The sequence below is a fragment of the Diadema setosum genome, unplaced genomic scaffold (genome assembly GCF_964275005.1).
Source record: "Diadema setosum unplaced genomic scaffold, eeDiaSeto1 scaffold_32, whole genome shotgun sequence".
NCBI classification, from domain to species: domain Eukaryota; kingdom Metazoa; phylum Echinodermata; class Echinoidea; order Diadematoida; family Diadematidae; genus Diadema; species Diadema setosum.
In genome coordinates, this window is record NW_027307658.1 from 174,772 (window position 1) to 198,374 (window position 23,603).

Here is a 23,603-nt window from a genome sequence, read left to right on the forward strand (position 1 = left end):
TCCCATGTGACGTGCATGGATCACTTGATCAAAATTGTTCAAGGCCTTGTTTCACAAAGCTGTTTCATAAATTCATGCGTGACTTTAGGAGCGACTGGAATATGAAGTGCCAATATGTGTGCTCATCTTTTGTTCCTTACATTTTCACAAAATATGGCTGTACAAACGTGGATGTCAATGTTTAATCTACATGTACATCAGGGCACTTTCAACTAAAAACATGTGTTAACACGTAAGAATAATCAAACAGTATCATCTATTCTGCATATTTCAACTTTTTAGCTGATGACATTAACATTGATTAGGAAACCCACTTGGCTTGCCATATTCAAGTCATTCATAACGTCATGCACAACGATACGAACAGCTTTATGAAACAGGGCCCAGGTCAGGGTTCAGACTTAGGGGATTCCCCATTATGGCATCTACCAAGTGCAAGACATTCCGTACAGACATGCGGGTAAACAGGTATAATTGTATAGGTGAGGCACTGACAAGAAAGCAAGAAACTTGGCAAAATGGGTGAGTACATATTCTTTTTTTTCTACATTTACTGAATCAGTGCATAAAGCTCACGATTTGTGCAGACAAACGTGCATTTAGGGAAGAATTCAATGTAATGATTAAACCATTCTACTTATTCATAACTGCATTTTACCAAAAAAAAGAGAAAAAGTTGACCCAAATGTTATACGTAGTAAAAGACACATTCTGCATTGTAGCAACTGCAGACATTTTAGAAGAAATATAATTTCTTTTTCACCTAAACCAGTCATAGAATAAGGCCCAATTAAATTATTCACCTTTATCTCTACTGTTGTAGTTCTTACTCTTAAGTTTGCACTATGCCTATTAAAGTTTAATTGAAAAGTGGATCTTATTTTTCTTAATTGATCATCACTTCACCTCATTACAGGCAATAACAGTTCATGGTATAGAAGTCTTTACGTTAATGCAATGATGATAGTAATGAATTACAGGAGCTGGTTCTTGTTACTTTAAACATGTGGATATATCATACACATATAACTTTTTTCCCCACACTTTTTCTTTTGCCATTGGCGAGCAAGTCTAAGCTACTATATAGTAAAATAATATTACAGCATGCTATATAGTCAGTGTAATATAGTAATCTAATATAGTAATGTGGTAATAGTATGAAGTATGTTGCAAAAACAATCCTGAAACCATAAACTCCTGATGAGTAATTCATTTCCTGACAGTGGAAATCCTCACATCACCTGACTCTAAGCTTCTTATATTGATGAAGAATTTGTCTCAATCAGTTCAACTGACCTACCACAGAAGTGGTATGAAAGGTGGCCATCATACAAACAAAGTCTGAGAAAAATGAGCTTTGAAGTCCAAAGGCAGTCAAAGGCATTATTTACCATTTGCAGATGAAACAAAACCCAGCATTAGTGCTTTAAAATGGTTCTAAAACATGAGTTAGGGATAGAAACAACCACTGTAAAAAATTTAATCAGTAAATTCGGTGTTAAGTAAATCTACAAAATGTGAACAACAGTAATGAATAAAAATGAGTCCAGACTAAACCGTCTACAGTTACGGTTTATTGAGAAAAATACTGATATCTCCTTTTCATATATTTTAGGCTTTATTGCAAAAATGTTGTATGGTAGGATGTTTTGTGGTGCAACAAACCTATGCATATGCATCAAATGTGATAGCATGAACACTTTTAAACTCACTGCTCCCAAAGGTAAACAGGACTTTCAAGCATGAAGGAGACAAGGCATTAAAACACAGAAGTTCAATAAAAAGTACATGTAACATAATAAGACTCAAACTCTTGCTTTTGGCTGGAGATCTCCTGCTTTGAAGCCATTTTTTGAAAAAAAGTTCATGTTAGAGTTTGAATTTCTCCCACCCTGGATATGTGTTTTGTCTAAAGATGTACTTACTCCCATTCTAGCAGTTTTACCTCAATTAGTTTGTTTTAAATTAAAAAAAGGAGACTAAGATAGCCCAAGAAAACATCTATAGCGACCCAACCTGTACAGGACATTGCACTCATGATGTGTGCTACATGCGCATATTATGAGCATGTTAGTGGAATCTAAGTCTCCAGTTTGCTAGGGGGTCCATGTAAGATCATCTCCAGTTTAAAGGGACTGTACAGTTCTGGTTGAGTTGGGGATTCATGTTTTGGACATTCCTAAGTGAGATAATGAAAAACCTCATATGAAATATGAAAAAGCATGAAAATTGGTTTTCAAATGTCTGAGATATCCAAAAAAATGATAATGATAAAAGGCGACAGGCCACACTTTTTTTAGGATCTCTTTGTTTCACCTTGTTTTTGGATATCTCAGCCATTTCAAAAACGATTTTCATCAAATAAACTTTTGATACCCCTTAGAACTGCATGCTCTTTGACATCTCATAGAGTGGTTTCTGAATATCTCGCAAAACTTTAAAGCTAAATCCTCACCTCAACAGAACTGACACACCCTTTAATACATGGTTCAAGGGTTGGATTCTCTGTAACATACATGTATGCTGCAGAAAGAAAGAGAGAGTGTAATTCAACTATTCTAATAAGAGTAATAAATTCAAGCTAGCAATGGCCATGCCATCACACTTTTGATTATCAAACAAACTTCCATTTTCAGAGTTTTCACCATAATTGCTCTATCTGGCATTCAAATTAGACTTTAATAGGGTTTGTAACTTTACAAAAATAAAGCCATGACTGATAATCATTCTTAGTGTTGAGCATTATTCCATTCACTGTTGTGTGCAGAAATTCTAGTTAAAATATTCACATTACCATATATTCTTCTTCTTGCAGGTATCACAGGTCATGTCATACAAAAGACTCCTGAAGGGTGTACAATTGACCGGTAGACAATAAAAACCAATCCTGGTGTTTTGTCATGGCAGAACTTTGACACAAAAGTTGGACCAATGTGACGGCAAATTATTCCGAAGCTCTCGCGAGACCCTGTTCTCTGGACATCAAACTTTACTGACTCTGGCAAGATGAACACAATGTTAACATCTGTCTCAATCAAATGTAAAAAAGCCTCTGAAACTATGGGAAATCTGTGCGGTTCACAAGGAATGTGTATGCTCATAGTGGAATCCATTCTGTTCACATATTTCCTACCAGGTGTCTTAATGCAGTCAATTTTTACAGAAGGGCAAGATGCATTTGTGGAGTACTCATTCCCTGATATCAACCCTTCAAGTGTAGCTGTTGAAATAAGAAAAGGCTCCATAATAATATTTGAAAGGACTAGAAAGGAAAACTTGAATGCCCAGCAAGCAAACAGAATAAAGATATCCACTGAAGCAAGGGGCGAAAATACAGTTGTGAGACTGAGTATTACCAACATCACAAGAGAGGATGCGAGTGCATACCAATGTGTTCTATACAACAGTCAGGGAACCATAGTTCTGGAGAGCCAAGAAAACCTTATACTGGTTGAATTTCCCCCAGGACCAGCCAACTGTAGCAGTGCTGAATCATCTGAAGTCTCTATCCAGAACTATCTCGGCAGTGACGATACTTGGACTGTCATCAAATGTCATGCTACGAGGGGTACAAAGTCCGGATACATTGCCTGCTTTAATCCTGATCTCAGGTTACCCCCTTTGAACATGCATTCAAACAGAACCCATTTGATTGGAATGTTCTGGGCCAAGAAGAACACGCCTGTATTCTGCTGCTCTGCTACATATAGGAATGATGTAGACAGGTGCACATGCACCGAGTATAAGAGTCACAAGGAACAGGCCCTTTGCTCCTCTACACCTAATGAAGTAGAGTTTATCACAAGTGCATACCAGCCTGACAAGGCAACTCCTTCAAAGACATCTGTATCTAACTCACAATCTACTGAAGACACCCCATTCCAAGGGCCATATTGTATGAATGACACTGTAGGGATAATGGGTTTGTGCTTGGCATTGGTAATTTCTTGCTTTATCATTGCTATTGTTACACTTGTCTATGTGCTGAAAGTACACAAGCAATCCAAGTTAAAAGAAGAAAAAGAAATATATGAGCCAGCCAAGTCAACCGAAGAAGAATACAAGCAAGCCAGGTCAACAGACTATACACGTACCTACAAATTATGCTTTGAGTGCTGACCCAGATTCAGATGACCATATCCATTGCATCCCTGGTTGGGAGTGAATGTCCATGTCATGTTTCAGATTCTCATCAAAGAAACGGGAACTAGTCCTGCCATCTTCGTAAAGAATTTAAAGTTTGATAAGGCATATACTAACAAAGATACAAAATGAAAATGCTGTACCTTTGAAACCCATTTGCACATCCAAGATAGTATCTGTGGGAAAAGTTGTTATCTTATGACATGATCCTTTTCACAAAGTCTATAGAGCCCATGTGTGTGAAAAATGGGGGCTATATGCCATGTATTTACAAAGATGCAATCCCAGACGAGCTATTTTTTACCCTTGATCCTACTTTACACAGCCAAGATGGCGTCTGATCAGAAAGTTGTTATTTCATGAAACAATCCATTTGACATGGCTTAAACTTGTCAAAAATATGGGAGTGATAGGGCATGTAATTACCAAGATGCAGGATGAAACAAAGGAGAAGAAGATTAAAGAAAGAATTTGTACGGATAAAGAAGGTACAACTTTCAGTTTGCGTTCTGCACTCTTATTTCTGCGGCGTCAAAAATAACTCGGAAAGTATGAAATGTGACTCGGAAATGATGCCAGCTGGGAGTCAACTCCTTCCAAGTGAAAGCTACTCGGACTTCCGAGTCAAATGATTTCACTCGGATTCCGAGTCACTTTCCGAGTCATTCCTGTGGCGTCAAATTAACTCAGAAAGTGTCAACTTTGACTCGGAAATGGGGTCAGTTAGGTGCAATCTATTCCAGCAAAATGACATGGATTTCCGAATCAAAAGATCACAATTTCACTCTGATACGGTGTCGTTTCCCGCATTGTAAGTAACCCATTTTGGTGTAGTAATGACTCAGATTTTGTGTGCACTTTTCTAGAGGAATGCGGAATGGAGGAATACATAGGAGTTTTCATCGGTGAGTACCCACCTCATTCACAACACTCATATAAATAATTGCCTGAAACATGGTCTAAACAGTCAGTTTTATCAAGGGCAAAATGAACTTTCAACAAGGACACATTGACTGGTAATGGCGTAGTCGTAGGCGGCCGTACGGTAGCTCGAATTAGCAATCAAGATCGTATGTGTATTTTATGTATGTACAGTGGAGGTGTAGCTAGGTAGGTTCACATCTATTGTAGATTGGTTCTAACGTATAGCATACATAGCCCAGGGCTACGTACAAAAGGTACGAGCTACATTTGTACCGTACGGCTACGCCATTACCAGTCAATGTATCCGTGTCGAAAGTTCATTTTGCCCTAAATAAAACTGACTGTTTAGACCATGTTTCAGGCAATTATTTATATGAGTGTTGTGAATGAGGTGGGTACTCAGCGATGAAAACTCCTATGTATTCCTCCATTCCGCATTCCTCTACAAAAGTGCACATAAAATTGTCCATCTTGAAGACAAAAAGTTGCAAGACATCTCGCGGCCGTGGCGGATCGTCGAGAAATGATTTTTTTTTTTTTTTTTTTTTTTTGCGGGGGTACTATGTCACATAGGACACATGACATGTTTTGTCCAATTGTAGCGTGCGTATGTCATGTACACCGTGCTGGGTATTTCTGATGTGACTCTGCGCAGGTGTAAAATGTCCGACAACCAAAATGATAACTCAGATTTGAGTCGGAAGTACACGGTTGGTGTTAAATTTACACGGATCGGAGTGAAAATTTTTTGACTCGGATTCAGATTTGAAATTTTGACTCGGCAGAAATAAGAGTGTGGTTCCACTTTCCCTATGGTTTATCAACTCATTCCTCTTGTTTCATTTCATTAAACATCCTTCCAAAACTTCATCTCCATTTACTTCTCTTTTATCTCAGTCCATGATTTTCCAAAGTTCTCCTCCCCATCTTCTCCCTCCTTTCTAGTTCATCTTTCTCCCTCCAACCAACTTCTCAACCTTTTACCTAATTCTCACTCTATTCTTCCTTACAATCCTCCCTGTCTTCTGATCCCGCTTCCCTCAGTGCAACTTCAACACACATGAGGAAGAGGTGTCCTGAGGATGAGCCTTTCCCCCTCCACAAAAAAGGGCCATTGCTGACCAAAGAAAGTTTATTTGTAATTGAATCCCTTCCAAACGACTAGATAATCATTACCAGAAATCATTGCAAAGTCAAGTTGTTTTCTTTTGTGGCTATGAAATGTGGCACAATACTATGAGTGAGATTTTAAAAGTGTTTTTATTACACAAGGGATGGTTCTTCTCTAAACTCTCCTTTCAATGTGTATTGACATACTGTCCAGGTGTCCACTCGAGGGGGGGGGGGGACTTTGGGCATACTGAAAATGTTTATTTGTGCACTTTTACAGTTAAAGATAAATTTGCAAGTGTAGCTTCTGTTTTGCTCTCAGATGGCCCCTATATAGTTATGATAGACACAAGTTTTACATACTCAAGAAACTGAATCATTCTTTAGTTCTGAAAAGGTTGAACAGATACAACCCTCTTAAATCAGATGCAGCTGCAGTGGGATGTTTTTATATGTATATTCACATCTGATATTTCATATTGCAAAAAGATGGAGGCAGTTAGTCACATACTTCTTTTTTTCATGTGGGTTTAATGAAGCTTTCATATACATGCATAGTATATCTCACACCTTCTAAAAAATCAGTCTTTCATGTTGACTTCAAATGTAGTCAAATTTTCTACTCACCGTTTATTGTATATTTTGCTTTTGTATATACTGTTTAATTTGCTATGTAAACAATTCATATCAGTGTAAAGTCTCTAGTGTGAAAGTGGTAAAGTTTCATTGTCAAAATCAAATGAAATTAAATAAGATGCAATTTTTTCCCCACAATTAAACAAACATTTTTCACGGTCTGCTTTAACTCCATCCTGGGGTCACTTACAGGGACTGTTATGGATTGACACTAACATTTTGTTTTATGTATTGCATTGCTAGCGAAATTTATTAAAGGAGATATAAAGGTGTATCAAAATAAAGTTTTGCTGTTCACTTATTTTGATGTTACACATATTTGTTTATTTTTTTTCTTTTCAAAATGGGTACATCCATGTTTAACTGAAAGGGGGGGGGGGGGTTTGAATTGCCTCTCTGAATTATTTCTATGTTGTACATGGACAACTGTGATGATAATAAGAGGAGAAGCCTGTGACAAAGAGAGAGAAGAGGATTGCGTAGATCCTTTGTATACATTGGCAATTTGATATGTTACTGGTAACAAATTTCTATTTTCAATGCCCACATGTGACAGTATTCAAAATCATTATAAATTTGGTGAATGTGTAGCAGATCAACATTGTGATAATGCATTAAAGAGATATGCACTGCATTTTTTTAGTAACTCTTCACAGCATGAAATGCAGTGTGCTTTAGGTACACTGCTGTAGGTTTATACACAAAGCTTTTTAACAACTACTGTAGATGCCTAGGTCAGTTACTGTCTGGAAAGTCACATGAAGTCTGGTTTATATGCAAATGAAATAATTATGAACTAGAGAAGCACTCTCAGAGCACAGACCTCCGCCAAGCATGCAGCTCATTTCCACCAAAGGGTACCGTTTCGTGAAAGTTGTCAGCGCTGACTAAACTGATGAAACACCCCCTTGATGTTGTTCTTCCATAGATATATCACTGATTTCCACCCATATACTTCTAGCATTGTGTGCTGAAAGTCACCCGATTTCCCAATATAGAAACCTTTTGTTACGTCATAAACTTCCAGCTGCGCGGCGCGCCTCACCTTGGCAGAAACTTTAGTGCGCACATGCAAACCTCGAATATGCGCAGCTTGACCTCCCAAGTTCATTGACCCTACCTGCCAAAATATCAAAAATCCTTCATAAATTCCCCCAAATTCTCGGATCACTACCAAAATTTTATCATCTGTTACTTGTGTCATTCTCAACCTTTATTGCAAACTTCACCCAAATCCGTGCAGAACTTTTTGAGTTATTTTGCATACGGACAAACTAAGTAACAAACCAACGGTAACGAAAACATAACCTCCTCCCCTGGTGGAGGTAATAATTCCTGTATGCCAGCTAATCATTTTGCAGTTACTTAATGTGTGCAGTATTTTATGATCAATCAAAATAGTTTTGCCTTTGTGGCCATTGGGAGCTTGCCAGACTAGTTTGCAGGCCCCAAGATTTAGGCAGTCCTGCTGTAACTGTCATGCAGTGAACACCTTGTTACGTCTCAATTTTGCTCAGACCTGATATGTGCCTTCGTTATATCAGGCACACTTGGGTTGTCAGTTGACTTTGACTTTTGAGATTCTCTAGCCTATACTAGTCTACTACTTGGTCTATGTAGTATCTTAGACAAGTTTTGTTTACTTGTGGAGGCCTTTTGTTCTGCAGTTATTCACTGATCTTAAATCGTTGAGGACGACCTGATTTTGCTATGACACGCATTTCCCATAGACACCTGCCCGAGTGTGCTCGGGACTAGCCCTCAACGGGTTAATGTCAGATTTATATTGGACTGCCCATATTACGTTGGACAGTGCCTACCTCGGATAGTACCAGGCACTCCTATGATACACCACATTGCCAGCGTATCACATAAGGCTAGGCTATCAACTGTATCGCATTTGTGGCTACACTAACGTGTTGAACCTGCCATCAGGACTCATGTGTGGGGGTACCTTGTTCCTGTGCGTTCGACGACGCCCTGCAGTGTACACCAGTGGCTACCACCAAGTCTATCATCAGCGGCCATAGTTTGATTCTACTATTTGTAGCGCCTAGACTACAGTAGATGGCCTGCTATATACCGACATACAGTGCTAGTGCTGGACAATGCTAGCAACTTACTGGTGTTCCATAGCTGTGATACTGGTACTGGTAGCTGTAACTACAGAAGTTATACACGTGCATGTAAATCACAGCGGCGGCCTTCCGCTATATAAATAGTGCTTGTAGTCTCTGATTGAGTGTACTGTAGCCTTAGGGTAGGGTAATCTTGAATATTGTTAGCCTCATTTTTTGTTTGTTTTTTGTTTTGTTTTGTTTTTTGCTTAAAATTGATATGTGTTACCATTTAAGCGGTGGCCTTTGGCTCTATAAACAGTGCCATCAGTTTTCCTGCCAAGTATAACGTGAAAGCTTTTGCGTAATTGTTAGACATGCTGTGTTTAAATGAAGCACCTGATATTTTGGTACCTGCCTGCTGAATAAATTGTTTCAGCTAGATCTAGAACTGCATATCAGTCGTACCAAAGCTTTTGTTTTGAGTAATGTATGCCTACCTGTGAATCCCGAAATCAAAAAGTGTGAGGTGAATGGGCATGCTAATTCATTGGTCTTTTGGAGTTGAACTGAGAGTCGAAACATTTGTGAATTCTTGTGTGCGAGTGAATTTTTAAGTTGAGTGCGCAATATTACTTTTTTTGTTACAATATTCATCCATTATCACTCACTAATATGATAATTCATACACTGAAACGCTAAGCCAACCAATCATCTCCAGAATTGTATTGAGGATAACATTGACATAATGATTCATGAAAAAGGAAAAAAAAAAGGAAATGCTGAAAATAGTCTTCAAACATACACTTGAGTGAAGATTCAACGTTGATGTTTTTGTAAGCCTTGTAGCAAAAAAAAAAAAATAAAAAATCTACATTACATGTTCCAAGTGACTTGCTTCAAGACAGAGGGGAAAGAAAGGAGGAAGAAGTACTGTTTCTTTTTAACAAGGAAAGGATGAAGGGTAAGAATTCATCATACCTTGATTACCTTTGGCATCTGTTCAGGTGTGTTTTTCATTACTCCTCCACTGAAGAGCATAACAGTTTACATTACCTGGCACTTGACATATATTTTCCATAAAATAATCACAAAGAGCAACATAATTGATTATTTCAGTATAATTTGCAAAATTTTGAATAAAAAAATTGAAGTTAATTTCAGAAAATACTCCATAGAGTCATGAGGCTTGTTATGAATGTAAAGTAGAGATTTCCAAGTGCGGCATTATTCAGTTTGATGAACACAAATAATAAAACCTGCTTAGACAAATTTGTTGAAAAAAGCAATAAACAATTATCAAATTTGTGAATTTATAATTTATAATTGTCATTAAGACCAAGATATCAACCATAATTAAGTAAATCACTTTATTTAAACAGGCTGCATATGATTTAAGACAAGCAATATTAGAATCACATGTACCATATCCAAGAACAACTTATCATGATGACAAATTATGGGACCGTCTTCAAGATGATGTTAAATAAAAGTGTATCTTTCTCTATTTCTAAAAATGAGATAAATAGCTCATTTAAAAATGTACTGTGCACATTGGACTGTAAGACAGATTTGCTTTTCTTTCAGTCAATCACACTGGATTCATACATGGCTTAATTTCCTACTGTTTTTGTCAAACAATTCTGTATATTTTGTTTTTGTTTGCTATACTCAAATAAAAGTCACTGAAGTGAGTGAACAATGGTGGAATAAACTTGACTTAACTCATCTCAAATCCTAACTAATGTCCTATCTAATGTCCTAACTAATGTGCTGCTGCTTGACAAGTGCATGATCAGGGCAGGGACTCTTACAAATTTACATTATGATAACATGTAGTTTCAGTTTTGGGAATATATCAGTAAAACTGATCGAATCGTGTAGCAGGATAAGAGTAGACATAGGTGTTAAATAAAATAAATAAATAAATGTGTGCAATTGACAAAAGATGTCATAAAAACATGAATAGAGCATTAAGTGAGAACATGATATTGGGTAAAATACCTGTAGTGTAATTTTGTGAATGGGAAATCTGTGTGATTATTAAAGCCTACACTGCTACATATCATATGTGTGGCGCTCCGTCGGAATGAGTCAAAAGTCGCAAAAAATGAAATCGTAGTTATGCCTATAAGTGAATTCTACAGACTCTAAGCTTTACACTGATATGTAATACAACTCATTTCGACATCCCCATAGATCATAAAAACGAATATTAACCACGTTTGTTATGTCAGTTGATTTTCTAAATAACGTAGAAAATCGCTCTCAAAGTTCAGGCTATGTTCATGCTCACAACCTGTTTCTTTCACGGGACGAAACAATGCAACTGTCCTGCTTAGCGACGGCGTTTACGCTCCATCGCACGCACTACCGTATAAGGCGATAGCTTGGGTATGTAAGATAATCAACCAATCGCAGGACAGGTCTATCATTAACGATTCTGACCAATACGGCAGCCCGAATGTAAACTTCGGCGCGTTTGTGTCCGTGCCGCTGCCGCCGCATGAATGAGTCGGTACGCGTTGTGTGTCGGCTGCGTTGTGGTTTGCCGCAATTTTTAACTCACAAACAATAGGAAACAGTAGAAAGAAAAGAAGGCACGCAATGCGTCTTACGAGAAGCGTCTTTTAGCGAGGGCGTTGATCGCTTCCATTCTCCTCCCATGTTGTTGTCAATGGAAACTAAAGAGGATGCGTTTAGCAAGTACCAATACCTAAATAGAACCTGAGAACCTATTGTAGGCGGGCACGCAATGCGTCTTACGAGAAGCGTCTTTTAGCGAGGGCGTTGATCGCTTCCATTCTCCTCCCATGTTGTTGTCAATGGAAACTAAAGAGGATGCGTTTAGCAAGTACCAATACCTAAATAGAACCTGAGAACCTATTGTAGGCGGGCACGCAATGCGTCTTACGAGAAGCGTCTTTTAGCAAGGGCGTTGATCGCTTCCATTCTCCTCCCATGTTGTTGTCAATGGAAACTAAAGAGGATGCGTTTAGCAAGTACCAATACCTATTAAATAGAACCTGAGAACCTATTCTAGGCAGGGGTTCAAAAGACAGCATAGGTAGAAAAAGTCATTGAAGTTGATTAACGATAGTCGTCTTTTGAATCGTGTTCTTTGCGTGTACTTAAAACCCTCAAATTACGCACATGGTCGTAATGTTGCAGAGCATCAAAAACTGCTTATGAATTCCCGCCATATTAAAGGCACATTTCCATTATAGGCGTTGCGTGCACAGTAATTATCGCTTATCACGCTTGCCAATGCTGCACATATTATACGTATCAGAAGCAAAGGTTGATGTAGGCTTGACAGCTTCACGTTGGGTTTACAATGATTCTCAGTCACTTTTCTAATAGCATAGCATATAAAAAACAATTAACTTGTAGCTTAAGCGGAATTATTTTTTTTACATCACATGTGCAGTCTTTCTGCGTTTGAGAAGTGGATCATAAATAATAATACTGAAAAATATTCGGAATTAATACTTAGGCCTTCTTCACTTCGTTTTGCATTCACAAACCTTATCAGAAAAAAAAAATGATTGCTTGATTACTTTCGGGAAAAGGAACTACCGGAAAGGAACCGCATTTAATTTTCTTGTTAACGAACCTAAGCTAATAGCAAACCATATTTCATTGTGTGATTAACGAACCTTCAGAATAATCAATTGTATTACCCCCCTCCCCCAAGGAAAAAAAAGCATTTCAATGTCATGCGTTGTCAATAGCGATAAAAGGCCCGTTTTTATTTCGTAGTGTGTCTCAGTACTCCTGTGCTTATTTCTATGGATGTGCCTCTCTTAATGATTGCGATTGATGTTCAACTATTTCTTTCACGCGAGCTTGAACAGGAAGAAGCTAAAATTCAGGCAAGGAGACGAGTTTTCTTCCATGAGATGCAATCATTAAGACATCTACTCACGAAAGTTGTGTGATTGCTTATGTGCTAAAGAATTGTGTCCATTACATGAACCAGGCACTATACAAAACGGTTGAAATCTACTGAAAGTCGAACTTCGTTTTGTTTTTTGCTTTTTGTTCAATTTCATTTCAATTTTAAGCGGGGATAGACTAGAGATTAGTTTGTCTATACTGGCAGGAGACATTACAGTTTTCCAGTACATGCTCCGCATTTAAACAGTCGCCATTTTTCTTGGTCAGAATCAGATAATGGACACGTGATATATTATAAAAATGAAAATAGAAAACAACGAACACGCCATATGTACAAACATTATGAACTTCAATGAATTAAACTTACCTGTGATATTCTGCATAAAAAAACAAGCACGCCGATTAAATGATTTAATACAATTAATAGAGCACACAGCGATATCATGCATGGCAGATCAAATCAAGTTCGATTTGTGAGAAAGCTAAATGAAGTTAAAAAGTTGACTTCTTTTCGTTTCTCTTTCAATTCAAGAAAACAGAATTACATTGTATATCTATTGAAGAGGATTGTCTCTGTTGCGAACGATCGCCATATATAGCACTGTTAGTCTCCTGCGCAAATCCGAATCCCTAAATACTTTAATTTTTGCTTGATAATGTAATAACCCTGCTTATAATTTCATAAAGGACTCGCAAATTCAAAGTTTCAAACCGTATACTAAAACATTATATTGTATACGGTGTATTTCAAAAAACATTTTGAATGCGTTGCGTGTTAGCATGTTAATAGCACCAATCTGCCTTTTATTTTCTGTACGTAAAGCGCACAGAAACGTAACCAAATGTTACAAAATACAGTGAAATGCATTGTACGGCGTGGTACTATCATTAGAAGTATATCCCATTCCTTTTTACTTTTATTTGCTTGAACCAAACCATGTGTCATTTTCGTAGCGACATCACTAGGAATTAGAATGTATGAAGATAATCGTTACTCATTTTTTTTTGGTTTTTTGCGCTACTATTATAGCATTTACATTTTCCAACTTTTATTGACATGCAGTACTATGTTACTGTATTGTTACGATTACGAATGTTGGTTATGAATTCAAAAGACTGGTTTATTAATCGAACTACAAAGGTAATAGCTGTTTTGAAAGTAGTTCGATACAAGTTCAAAACGCGATCGAAGTCATTGTCATAGGGGGAACTGATAGCTCTAGAAAACTTGTTTAGGCTAGTAAAGATTGCCGTATAGGCAATCTTTGTGGAAAGTTTTGACTTAGGCCGTCTATTGAGTATTTTGAGAAATTTAATAAAGAATTATTTGTTTTGATTATGTCAAGAATTAGTTTGAACTATGAGAATAAAAAGGCGCGGTTACCCAAACAATGTCGTAGTTCGATTAGACAGTCATGATGGGTAAAGTGAATTCATGACTTGACTAATCCTTACTGAATTGATGATCACTTCTGTAAACCATCAGTTATGTCTTGTAATCGTAGTCAAAATTCTTTTGAGCGATGAGACGAAAACCAACAAACAAAATGCTGTGTATCATCGCTCGAGATTCCAACATTTGGCGTCACCCGACCAACACTAAGTGACAAATCAAATGGAATATTATGTTGTGGGATAGCAGACTGTGTTACGATTTTTAAATGTTTCGAGCAATTGTTAAAAAAAAAGAGAGAAAATGAGGCAAAGTTCAAGAAATTAGAAAAAAGCACGTAAATGCAGGCGATCATGTTTGATAATCAAATTAAGAGATTACAATCGGCCGTGCGGATGTATATGATTGCCTTATTTACATGTCTGATTTCTGTAAACTATGTGATATTTAAATTTAAGTTCCCTTCCCTCCTTGATAGAAGTTTTGTTGGGTTTTCGCTATAGGCATTTATTAGGAAACGCTGTAAAAACGACAACAAATGCCTACTATACATCAAGAGATGACCTATACATACATGAAACACAAAGAATCTCTACGTTCTGATATAAATCAACTGCTTGTTTGTTTGTTTGTTTTGAATTACCATGGTCTTTGTCGGGGGAAAGATGAAGAAAAGTAGTAGAGTGTATCACTCTCAAATCCGGATGATTGCGATAAGTGTGTATCCCCGCCCTTTCTATACAGGTAAACGATTTAAGCTTGGTATGCTATTATAAAAGCCTGCATGTGTCACGCGGAAGAACTGATTCCGTGATCACTTTTAGCCTTTCATAAAATTCACGTTTTAAGATGGTAACGATAGCTTGTAGGAGATAGAGTAAGTTAGCGTCACTGACTGTGGTTCTGAACACAAAAGGAGACTGAAAAATTCCTTTACAAATTAGCAGACATAATGCCGATCCTCCAACACTGTTGCTCCATTCCGTCATTGATTCTGCTATCAATGGCGAAGAAAGAATACTGGTTGCGTGATTATCCACCCCTTGATAGCAGGAAGTTTACCTTTCATTGTTTAAGGCTTCGTTGATGCGGGGTTTACTCGGATACAAGGCGTGAACATTGCCGTCCGAGTTCTTTCATTCGAAATTCCTCAGAATACACAATTCAATGGGCAATTAGCGCTGCTACTTGGCAAAGCTGTTAGCCAACCCAATTCTTTGCAGACTTGACCTCTCACATGTCAGCTACACGCAATACACGGCAAACAGCTATCATTACAAACATTCTGATTAAAAAACAAAACAAACTGAAGAAGCACACTTTTGAGTAGCGACACAGCTTTCTGTCCCTTTCTCAAATAGGTCCTACTTCTAAAAAAATATACAGATGACTAGAGTCAGAATATCCTCCAAGGGGAACACGAGCTATCTGGGCATTAATAATGTTTGTCTTCCGATTTCTCTCCATGCCGTCACGGCCCAAACCATCATAAGTAATAAGGCAATAAGTTTCATTAACCAGGGAAATAATAGTACGCATTACATACATTTGGCGAATTATCACACAAATTGTCGACTTTATAAAAACGAGAATAATTGACAACTTAGGCCCTACTATATCTCCAGAGATGAACTTTAAACAGCAAGTCACATACCAGGGAGCTAAAGTTATGATTATTTGAACAAATTCATTAATGAGGCCAATTAATAACCGTTGTAAAAGTACACACACGCATAAAAAGGTTTCGAGTTCGATATTGTGATCATTGTATTAGCTCATAGATAAAGCATCATAAATTTTGCGTGATCGTTCGTTGGAATTATTTTTCTCAGTGCGATTTGTGCGTCATGTCAATCACCACTCATTGAAATGCAGTGCATGTATCAAACGAAACTCGCTGGTCATGTAATCAATAGCCTTGGTCAGCTCACTATTATTGCGTAATTCTATAGCCCTCGCCGCTTGGCCGCCGACGCCGCCGCGCGCACCATGCTTTGTTTTGTCTTCAAAGGGGTCAAGAGCAATGCCTCATTAGCATACACCCTAGCAACGGAGGCGGAGTCTCGATCTGGCAAGAACAATAGGTGCGAAACGCAACGCAAAGGCAAGCGTTCGAAAAAAATGTAACCGAAAAAATTGTCTCAGAAAAACGGTGATTTGGGACACTTGTACTCATTTTCACACGCTGAAATTTTCTGTACAAACAGATAAAACATAAAGGAATCAAAATCCGTCATAAAAAAATTTCGACCCGAGTAGTGCTTCCCCTTCATTTTCGGCTCATTACGGGAAAACTCCCCGTGCGACTTATGACTCATTTTGTCGGAGCGCCACACATATGTGACCGTGCACCAAAAAAAAAACAAAAAGTCGCACACACTGATTTTGCGCGAGGACTGAAAATAAGTGAAATGGGTCAACCTGGCCGATCTTGACTTTTTCATATTTTCTGAAAGAGCAAGTCTTCTTTTACATTATATTAAAATTTGGGGTCATAAAACGGGCTGGAAAGTGTGTTTTTAGCAGTTTAATCTTGAACATTTTTGGTAGAACAGTGTGATTAGGTGTGTCTTTAGAGTCCCTTTTTCATTTCTGTAAAAAACCTTGTGCACGCTCTTCACTTTCAACTCTTATAACTTTTGAAAGGATAGTGCTACTGCTTTGAAATTTGGCATTAATTATGGACAGAATGTGTTAATGAGGCATATTAAATTTCACTTTAATCTTATAATCCCTTCATTTTTGTTACTCAGGTGGTTTACTTCCTGTTTTTTGTCCCATTCATCGCACAGCCAGTACGGTTTGGTAAAGATTAAGCGCTTGAATAGACACAGTACTTCATAGCCTCTTTTCTCAGTTCACTCTTTTCCTGAGTTTGTGCTTTCTTTCCAATATTTAGATAGGTTAGGAGAGTCCATTTGATTCGAGTTATACATCATTTTAAAGCTTAAAGTCTGCTCTTTCAGAATATGGTCTTAACTAAAAAATCATGTTTGGCTTTTTTTGTTTGTTTTGTGGTGCAGGGTCACATATGAACACTTCTCTTTGGTATTTATCGAAGAGTTAGACCTTGTTATTTTAAGCGATTGTCATGGTCTATTCTACATTGCAGTAGGAAATACATGACAACATCAGAAATTAAACAGCAGTACTTAACAAGACCTTCATCACCACATAATATTGTTATTCACACAGTACACAAACATTGACATGAAAAACTTTAAATAACATAAACATTAATATGATTGTTTGCTCGATCTGTATTAGCATGAAGATGAACTGTTCAATTCATGAAATTCTTTCGTCGAGATGTTTTCATTGCAACTGATTGACAAATTGCCCAACATTGATGTAAATAAACACTGAATTGATCAGTGTTTTTAGTGGTAGCCACGATAAAAAATCATGAACATACGTACTTGAGCAGGATTCGAACCTACACCCGCCTGATCTCCGGACAGGCGTCATCTCCACTAGACCAATGAGCTTTCACTTGACAACAAGTGTTGGTTCTAGTCCTTATAGCATGCAGCAGGTACTGCGTAATTATTCAAATTCATGAAATTCTTCTGTTGAGATGTTTTCATTGCAACTGATTGACAAATTGCCCTATATCAACGTTAACAAGCACTGAATTGATCAGTGTTTTTAGTAGTAGCCATGACAAAACATAAATTTTGTAATCTCATAAAAATATGTTTTCTAGTAAATCAAAGACAGGATCATTTCAGCATAATGTAATTGATAAAATTAATTTAAAAAGGGTTTAGAATAAAGAAAATGTTTATGATAGGTACATTTAGCTATATCGCTATTCATTAAATGTATTTTCTTATATATTCCCATAATGTGTATTCTTCCGTGAATTATGCAGAACCAAAATCTTTCCCTCATTTCATTAATATTCTTTTGTCTTTTTAGTAAACTACTTGTTGCACTTCGCACATTGTAAAAAGACCACAATATAACATAGATATCTCTGCATGTATATTTTAATTGTATTGTCTGATATATATCACGTAGAGCCAGTCATAAATCATTCAGCTTACTCTTTTTATTGTATTGCAGTTAGAATCAAATTTTGTAAAACAATTTTATCATATATAGCCACCTTATGAGGTGCACAGACCACCTCATAAAATAAAATGTAAATCACGTCAGAGCTTTTTATTGACTTCGAGGCTCTTCTAGTAGTACCTATCCAGTGCGAATCATCCCATACAGATATTCAGGTACATGAGTAAAGGTGTGGAACAGAAAAGAAAGCAAGGAACTGGTAAATGGGGTGAGTAGCCTACACTACTTGTGCTTTTATAGTTTCCTTGCAGAAAAAGTGAATTCTACAGCCAAAGAAGTCAGCTACATAATGTATTCAAACTCTTCTGGTTGTACATACCATTGCATCATTCTAGCAAAAATTTGACACAAATGTTACACAAAGTGACAGATGCCTCCTGCACTGCAGCAAGGGCTGCAAATACATATAAAAGAGTTGTCATTTCTTTACTTGTGCAAAGTAAATCAAGCAGTGACACATTTAAAGTTCCAACAAATTCTTACATATTTATTTGCACTGTTGAAGCACTTGCTCTAAATACACTTTCTAGAAAGTCATTATAAATCAAAATCAGTGTCATATTATTCAAATTGCAATCTAAATTTAATTGGTTGCAGACAATGGCAATAATGGTATATTTACTTATTGTATACAGGTGATGATACAATGCAGTGAGAAATGTTTCATTGGTAGGAGTTTGTTATTTCTCATCGTATGGATGTATTCATGTGCATGTACGTGTATGTAACTGCCCAGCTAAAAACCCACAAAAAAAAAAAAAGGCCAAAATGAATTTCCTCTTTTCTACATAGTGGAAATAGTGCAACCTTTAAGCAGTGAAATGATTTATACTTTGTTAATACTTGGGCCACCCTAAATGTATTCAACAATTGTTTGAATTAACAGAGAATCAGGAGATGCAATTTAAAAGAAAAGGGAAAAAGAGAATTTAAACCTGGGATGACTCTGGTGTACCGTGCAGATGTCTCAATAAAAAAAGTATATACGGTCATGAAAAACATCTTACATCTCAAAGAAGATTTTGGGCATTTGTACACAAAATGGTCAATTCAAAATACTATACAGTTGCACAGTATAGTAACACGCTACAGTACATTAAAAAATATGTAATTCCCCACATTCTGAGACACGCAAATAAGAAGGATTTAATAATCACACTTCTAAAAACAGAAAAATTGCAATTACACAGTTTTCACCATGACCAACTATTTGGTGTTTTTCTTGGATTCAGAGTTTGCAACTTTACTGTACAGTGATTATGGGTGACAATCTGTGTGTAGACATTATATTCATTCACATTCATCTATGTTTATCCCTGCAGGTATCACAGTTCATCATTCCACAAAAGACTTCCTTGAAACTCTTCCACACAGTGTACAGCCTTCTTGAAGTTTTTAGACAAAGTAAAGTAGCCCTGGTGTTTCGTCACAGAAGAACTTTAAATAGTAGTCGAACTGATGTGATTGCAAAATGATCTCAATGCTCTCCAAAGACACTGTTCTCTGGACATCAAAGTTTAATGACATTGAAGCCTGAATAGAACATGAGTATCAATCTCAATTAAATGTAAAATGCATCCAATACTAAGTGGGCAACGATGTAGTCCACGTGAAGTGCATGAACTTGTCTTGGCATCAGTTCTTTTCACATATTTTCTACCAGCTGGCTCAATGATGTCAAGCTTTACAGAAGGACAAGATGCACTTGTTGAGTACACATTCCCTGATATCGCCCCTCAAAGCATAGCTGAAATAGCTGAAATAAGGAAAGGCTCCACCATATTATTTGACAAGACTGGAAAGGAAAACTTGGAGGCTTCGCAGGCAAAAAGGATAGAGGTATCCACAGAAGCAAGGGGTGACAGTACAGTTGTGAGACTGAGTATCAACAACATCACTAGAGAAGATGAGAGTGCATATCTTTGTGTTCTATACGACAGTCAGGGGACTATGGTTCTGGAGAGCAAAAAGAAACATTTATCGGTTGACTTTCCCCCAGGACCAGCCAACTGTAGCAGCACTGAATCATCTGAATTCTCAATCCAGAACTATCTCGGCAGTGATGAAACTTGGACTGTCATCAACTGTCAAGCTACAAGGGGTACGCATGCTGGCTTCATTGCCTGTTTCAATCCGGATCTCAGGTTGCCCCCTTTGAACATGCATTTTAACAGAACCCATTTGATTGGAATGTTCTGGGCCAAAAAGAACAATCCTGTATTCTGCTGCTCCGCTACGTTTAGGAATGATGTGGACAGGTGTACATGTACTGAGTATAAGAGTCACAAGGAGCAGGTCCTTTGTACCTCTACACCGAATGAAGAAGAGTTTACCACAAGTGCATACCAGCCTGACGAGGCAACTCCTTCTAGGCCATTTGTATCTAACTCACCATCTACTGATCCTACCCCATTTCAAGGACAACATTATCAGAACGACATTCTTAAAACTATGCGAGCTATAGAGATAATTACTCTCTGCGTGACACTGATAATTTTTTACTTAGTCAGTGTCACACTTAACTATGTGTTAAGTACTGAAGAAGAAGTACACAAACAAGCAGAGGCAAAAAGAAAGAAAAAAGAAGAAAAAAAGAGGGAAGAAGAAAACAAGAGGGAAGAAGAAAGAAAGAGGGAAGAAGAAAAAAAGAGGGAAAAAAAGAAAGCCAAAAAATGAAGAAAAAAAAAAGAGGGGAACAGAAAGAAAGCCAAACAATGACGCCATCAAAAAATTAACAAATGATATATAGTCAATCTCCTGGAAATGTCATGTCCACAGAGTATCTTAGCTATCTATTATACTAAACCTCTAAAGGTTATCACCAGTTGTTTACACAACTCTCTTCAGAGAGAACTACACAGCATCCCCTTTTCAGGACTTATTTTCCTTATCCTACTCTCTAACTTCTCTTTGCCTTACCGCAGAATCTTTCCTCTTTCAAAATTTCTTCTGTCGACACAACCCTTTCTGTGGTCCTTTCTAAGACTTAACCCGTTGAGGACGAGTCCTGAGTATACTCGGGCAGGTGTCTATGGGAAATGCATGCTGTAGCAAAATCAGTCCCAGTCCGTCCTCAAAGGGTTAAGAGTTGTTTGCCAGGACTAATTTCTCAGTTTTTTACCCCCATGTCAGGACTACACTTTAATATAACTCTTCCACATTCCTTCTTTTTCAAGAGGTCTTTTCAGGACTACAGCTTTCAATATTGCTTTCTTTCCCACAGGAATCCTTCTTAGGACTAACTCCCCCTCCTTATTTTTCCAACTTTCAAATTGCGTTATGGTTCCACCTTCCTCATTGTTTACCAACTATTTTTTTTTTTCAATGGAACCAACATTCATATTTCACATCTTCTCAAGATCAGTCTTTGATGTTGATCTGTAATTTAGTCACATTTTCTAGTCACAGTTTATTGTATATTTTGCTTTTTGCATAATGTTTACTGTTTGCCTTGTTAACAAATCAGACCATTGCACAGTCAAATATGTAAAAAGATTCATTGGAACTGTCTATTGAGTCTCTAGTGTAAGACTGGTGGAGTATCATAATAAAATAAAAATGAAATAAAATAAGATGCAAACTTTTTCCCCCATAATTAAACAAGCAATTATCATAGTCTGCCTTTTTTAACCCCATCCTGGGTCACCCATATGGGCTGTGATGGATTGACCTTACAGGGAATAATTTTACAACTCAAATTTGATTAGCAATTTCAGCTGATGAACAATATTTCAAATGGTATCCTGTACACTTCTATGGAAGAAAACTGCTACACAAAAGTCAGTTTGTGTAGAAGTGGGGTAAAAATGCACAGCAAACTGTGATGCAATACCAGGAAAATTATTCCCTGCCTAACATTTTGTTTCATGTGTTGCATTGTTGGAGAGGCTGATAAAAAGAAGTATGGTGTCTCATAATTGAGATCTGCTCTTCACTGTATTTTGATGCTATAATTTTTTTTTCTTTTTTTTTTTAGCTTGCATCATACGATAGGCACATCGATTTTTTACTTTTATTTTTATCTTTAGATTTATTATTTTTTCAGGGGGGTCTGAACGGTCTGAATCCTGATGATGCAAAGAGGAGAAAGAGGAGGTAGAGACAAAGTAGGAGAAGAAATTACAAGATCCTTTGTATATCGGCAATTATATTCCACATACTAAGAATCTTGCAATAGGATTGGTCAAGAGCTGATCACGTGATAAAGCGTAGTTTTGCCCATCACATTACTAGTACCTGAGAAGAAAATTTCGTTACACTCTATGATGATAGTCATTTTGCTTCGCTGATCTCTTTAGTCCACACAGTCCTATAACGTGTGATATAACTTACAATTTTGAGTACGTGCAAAATAAAAGTGCGTTGCACTGTGGTCTATCATTTGACCTGGGTCAAGTGATTGACCACAGTGCAACGCACTTTTATTTCGGTGCCACGCGCGGGGCGCGGAGCAAATTCATTGTTTTTTGTCGTTTTTTTTTCGTTGTCATCTACGCGCACACGTCTAAAATAAACTACATAGCCTAAGCCCTGAGAATATCCTAACTCAGCTAAAACGATTTCAGATGTGGAAAAAATGGGAATATCTGGGACCCTAGATTTGGAATATACAAAGCAAATAATCAACTTTTAGTTTCAGGCAATGAGACAAACTATCACATACTCGGCGATCTGAATGTGTACGCTATCTTTCCTCAGCTGCGCTTCGGAAAGATAGCTACATCCGAATCGCCTCGGAAGTTATAGTTCGTCCCATCACCTTCACCAATGATGATTATTTGCTTATTAGATATGCAGAGACTCTAACTCTCCCGTTTTCGTTGGGAGATTTCCCGCCAAAAACCCATTTTTGCAAAATCTCCCGTTCTCCCGCTTGAGATTTGATTTCTCCCGCCCTGCCTGGCTCTGTGTCTCCCGGTGGAAAGGATTTCTTACTTATGGCTATCGTATGTTGAAAAAATTAGCCTCAGATAGCACCAGAGAGCATCTAGAACCCTAGGAACTTTGTGCTTCGCACACATCAACTTGGAGTCTCCCATTTGCTAGGGGTTACGGGCGGAAGAATCTCCAGATCAGAAGGTGCTTGGGGTTGGGGTCTCTGGATATGTGAACAAATTTCTATTTTCAATGACCAATATGACAATATTAGGAGTCAAAATCAAACAAAATTGATACTGTTTTTGAAGAAGATATTCAAGAAATGATAATTGCAATAAATTAACTAATGAATAACAATGTCTGAATTTTAATGCTTGAAACAGTTTCAACATACATTCGAGTGAAGATTCAATGTTGATGCATTCGCAAGCCTCGTAGCAAAAATATTCTACTGTATAAGCTGTTATTTTCACATTCAGATATTT

General features: G+C 37.4%; 3 protein-coding genes across 3 annotated transcripts in view; 2 read left to right on the forward strand and 1 right to left on the reverse strand.

The window, feature by feature from the left end:
- The window catches only part of LOC140245783 (5'-nucleotidase domain-containing protein 1-like), a 215,835-nt gene that overhangs the window by 11,929 nt on the left and 180,303 nt on the right, over nucleotides 1–23,603 (reverse strand). The gene's annotated exons all lie outside the window — the stretch shown is intronic.
- LOC140245785 (uncharacterized) lies at nucleotides 3,061–6,147 on the forward strand. The gene is made up of 2 exons (XM_072325304.1): nucleotides 3,061–3,909; nucleotides 6,112–6,147. The coding sequence occupies exons 1-2, from the start codon at nucleotides 3,061–3,063 to the stop codon at nucleotides 6,145–6,147; spliced, it is 885 nt and encodes a 294-aa protein (XP_072181405.1).
- LOC140245773 (uncharacterized) lies at nucleotides 19,813–22,339 on the forward strand. The gene is made up of 2 exons (XM_072325293.1): nucleotides 19,813–20,805; nucleotides 22,286–22,339. The coding sequence occupies exons 1-2, from the start codon at nucleotides 19,813–19,815 to the stop codon at nucleotides 22,337–22,339; spliced, it is 1,047 nt and encodes a 348-aa protein (XP_072181394.1).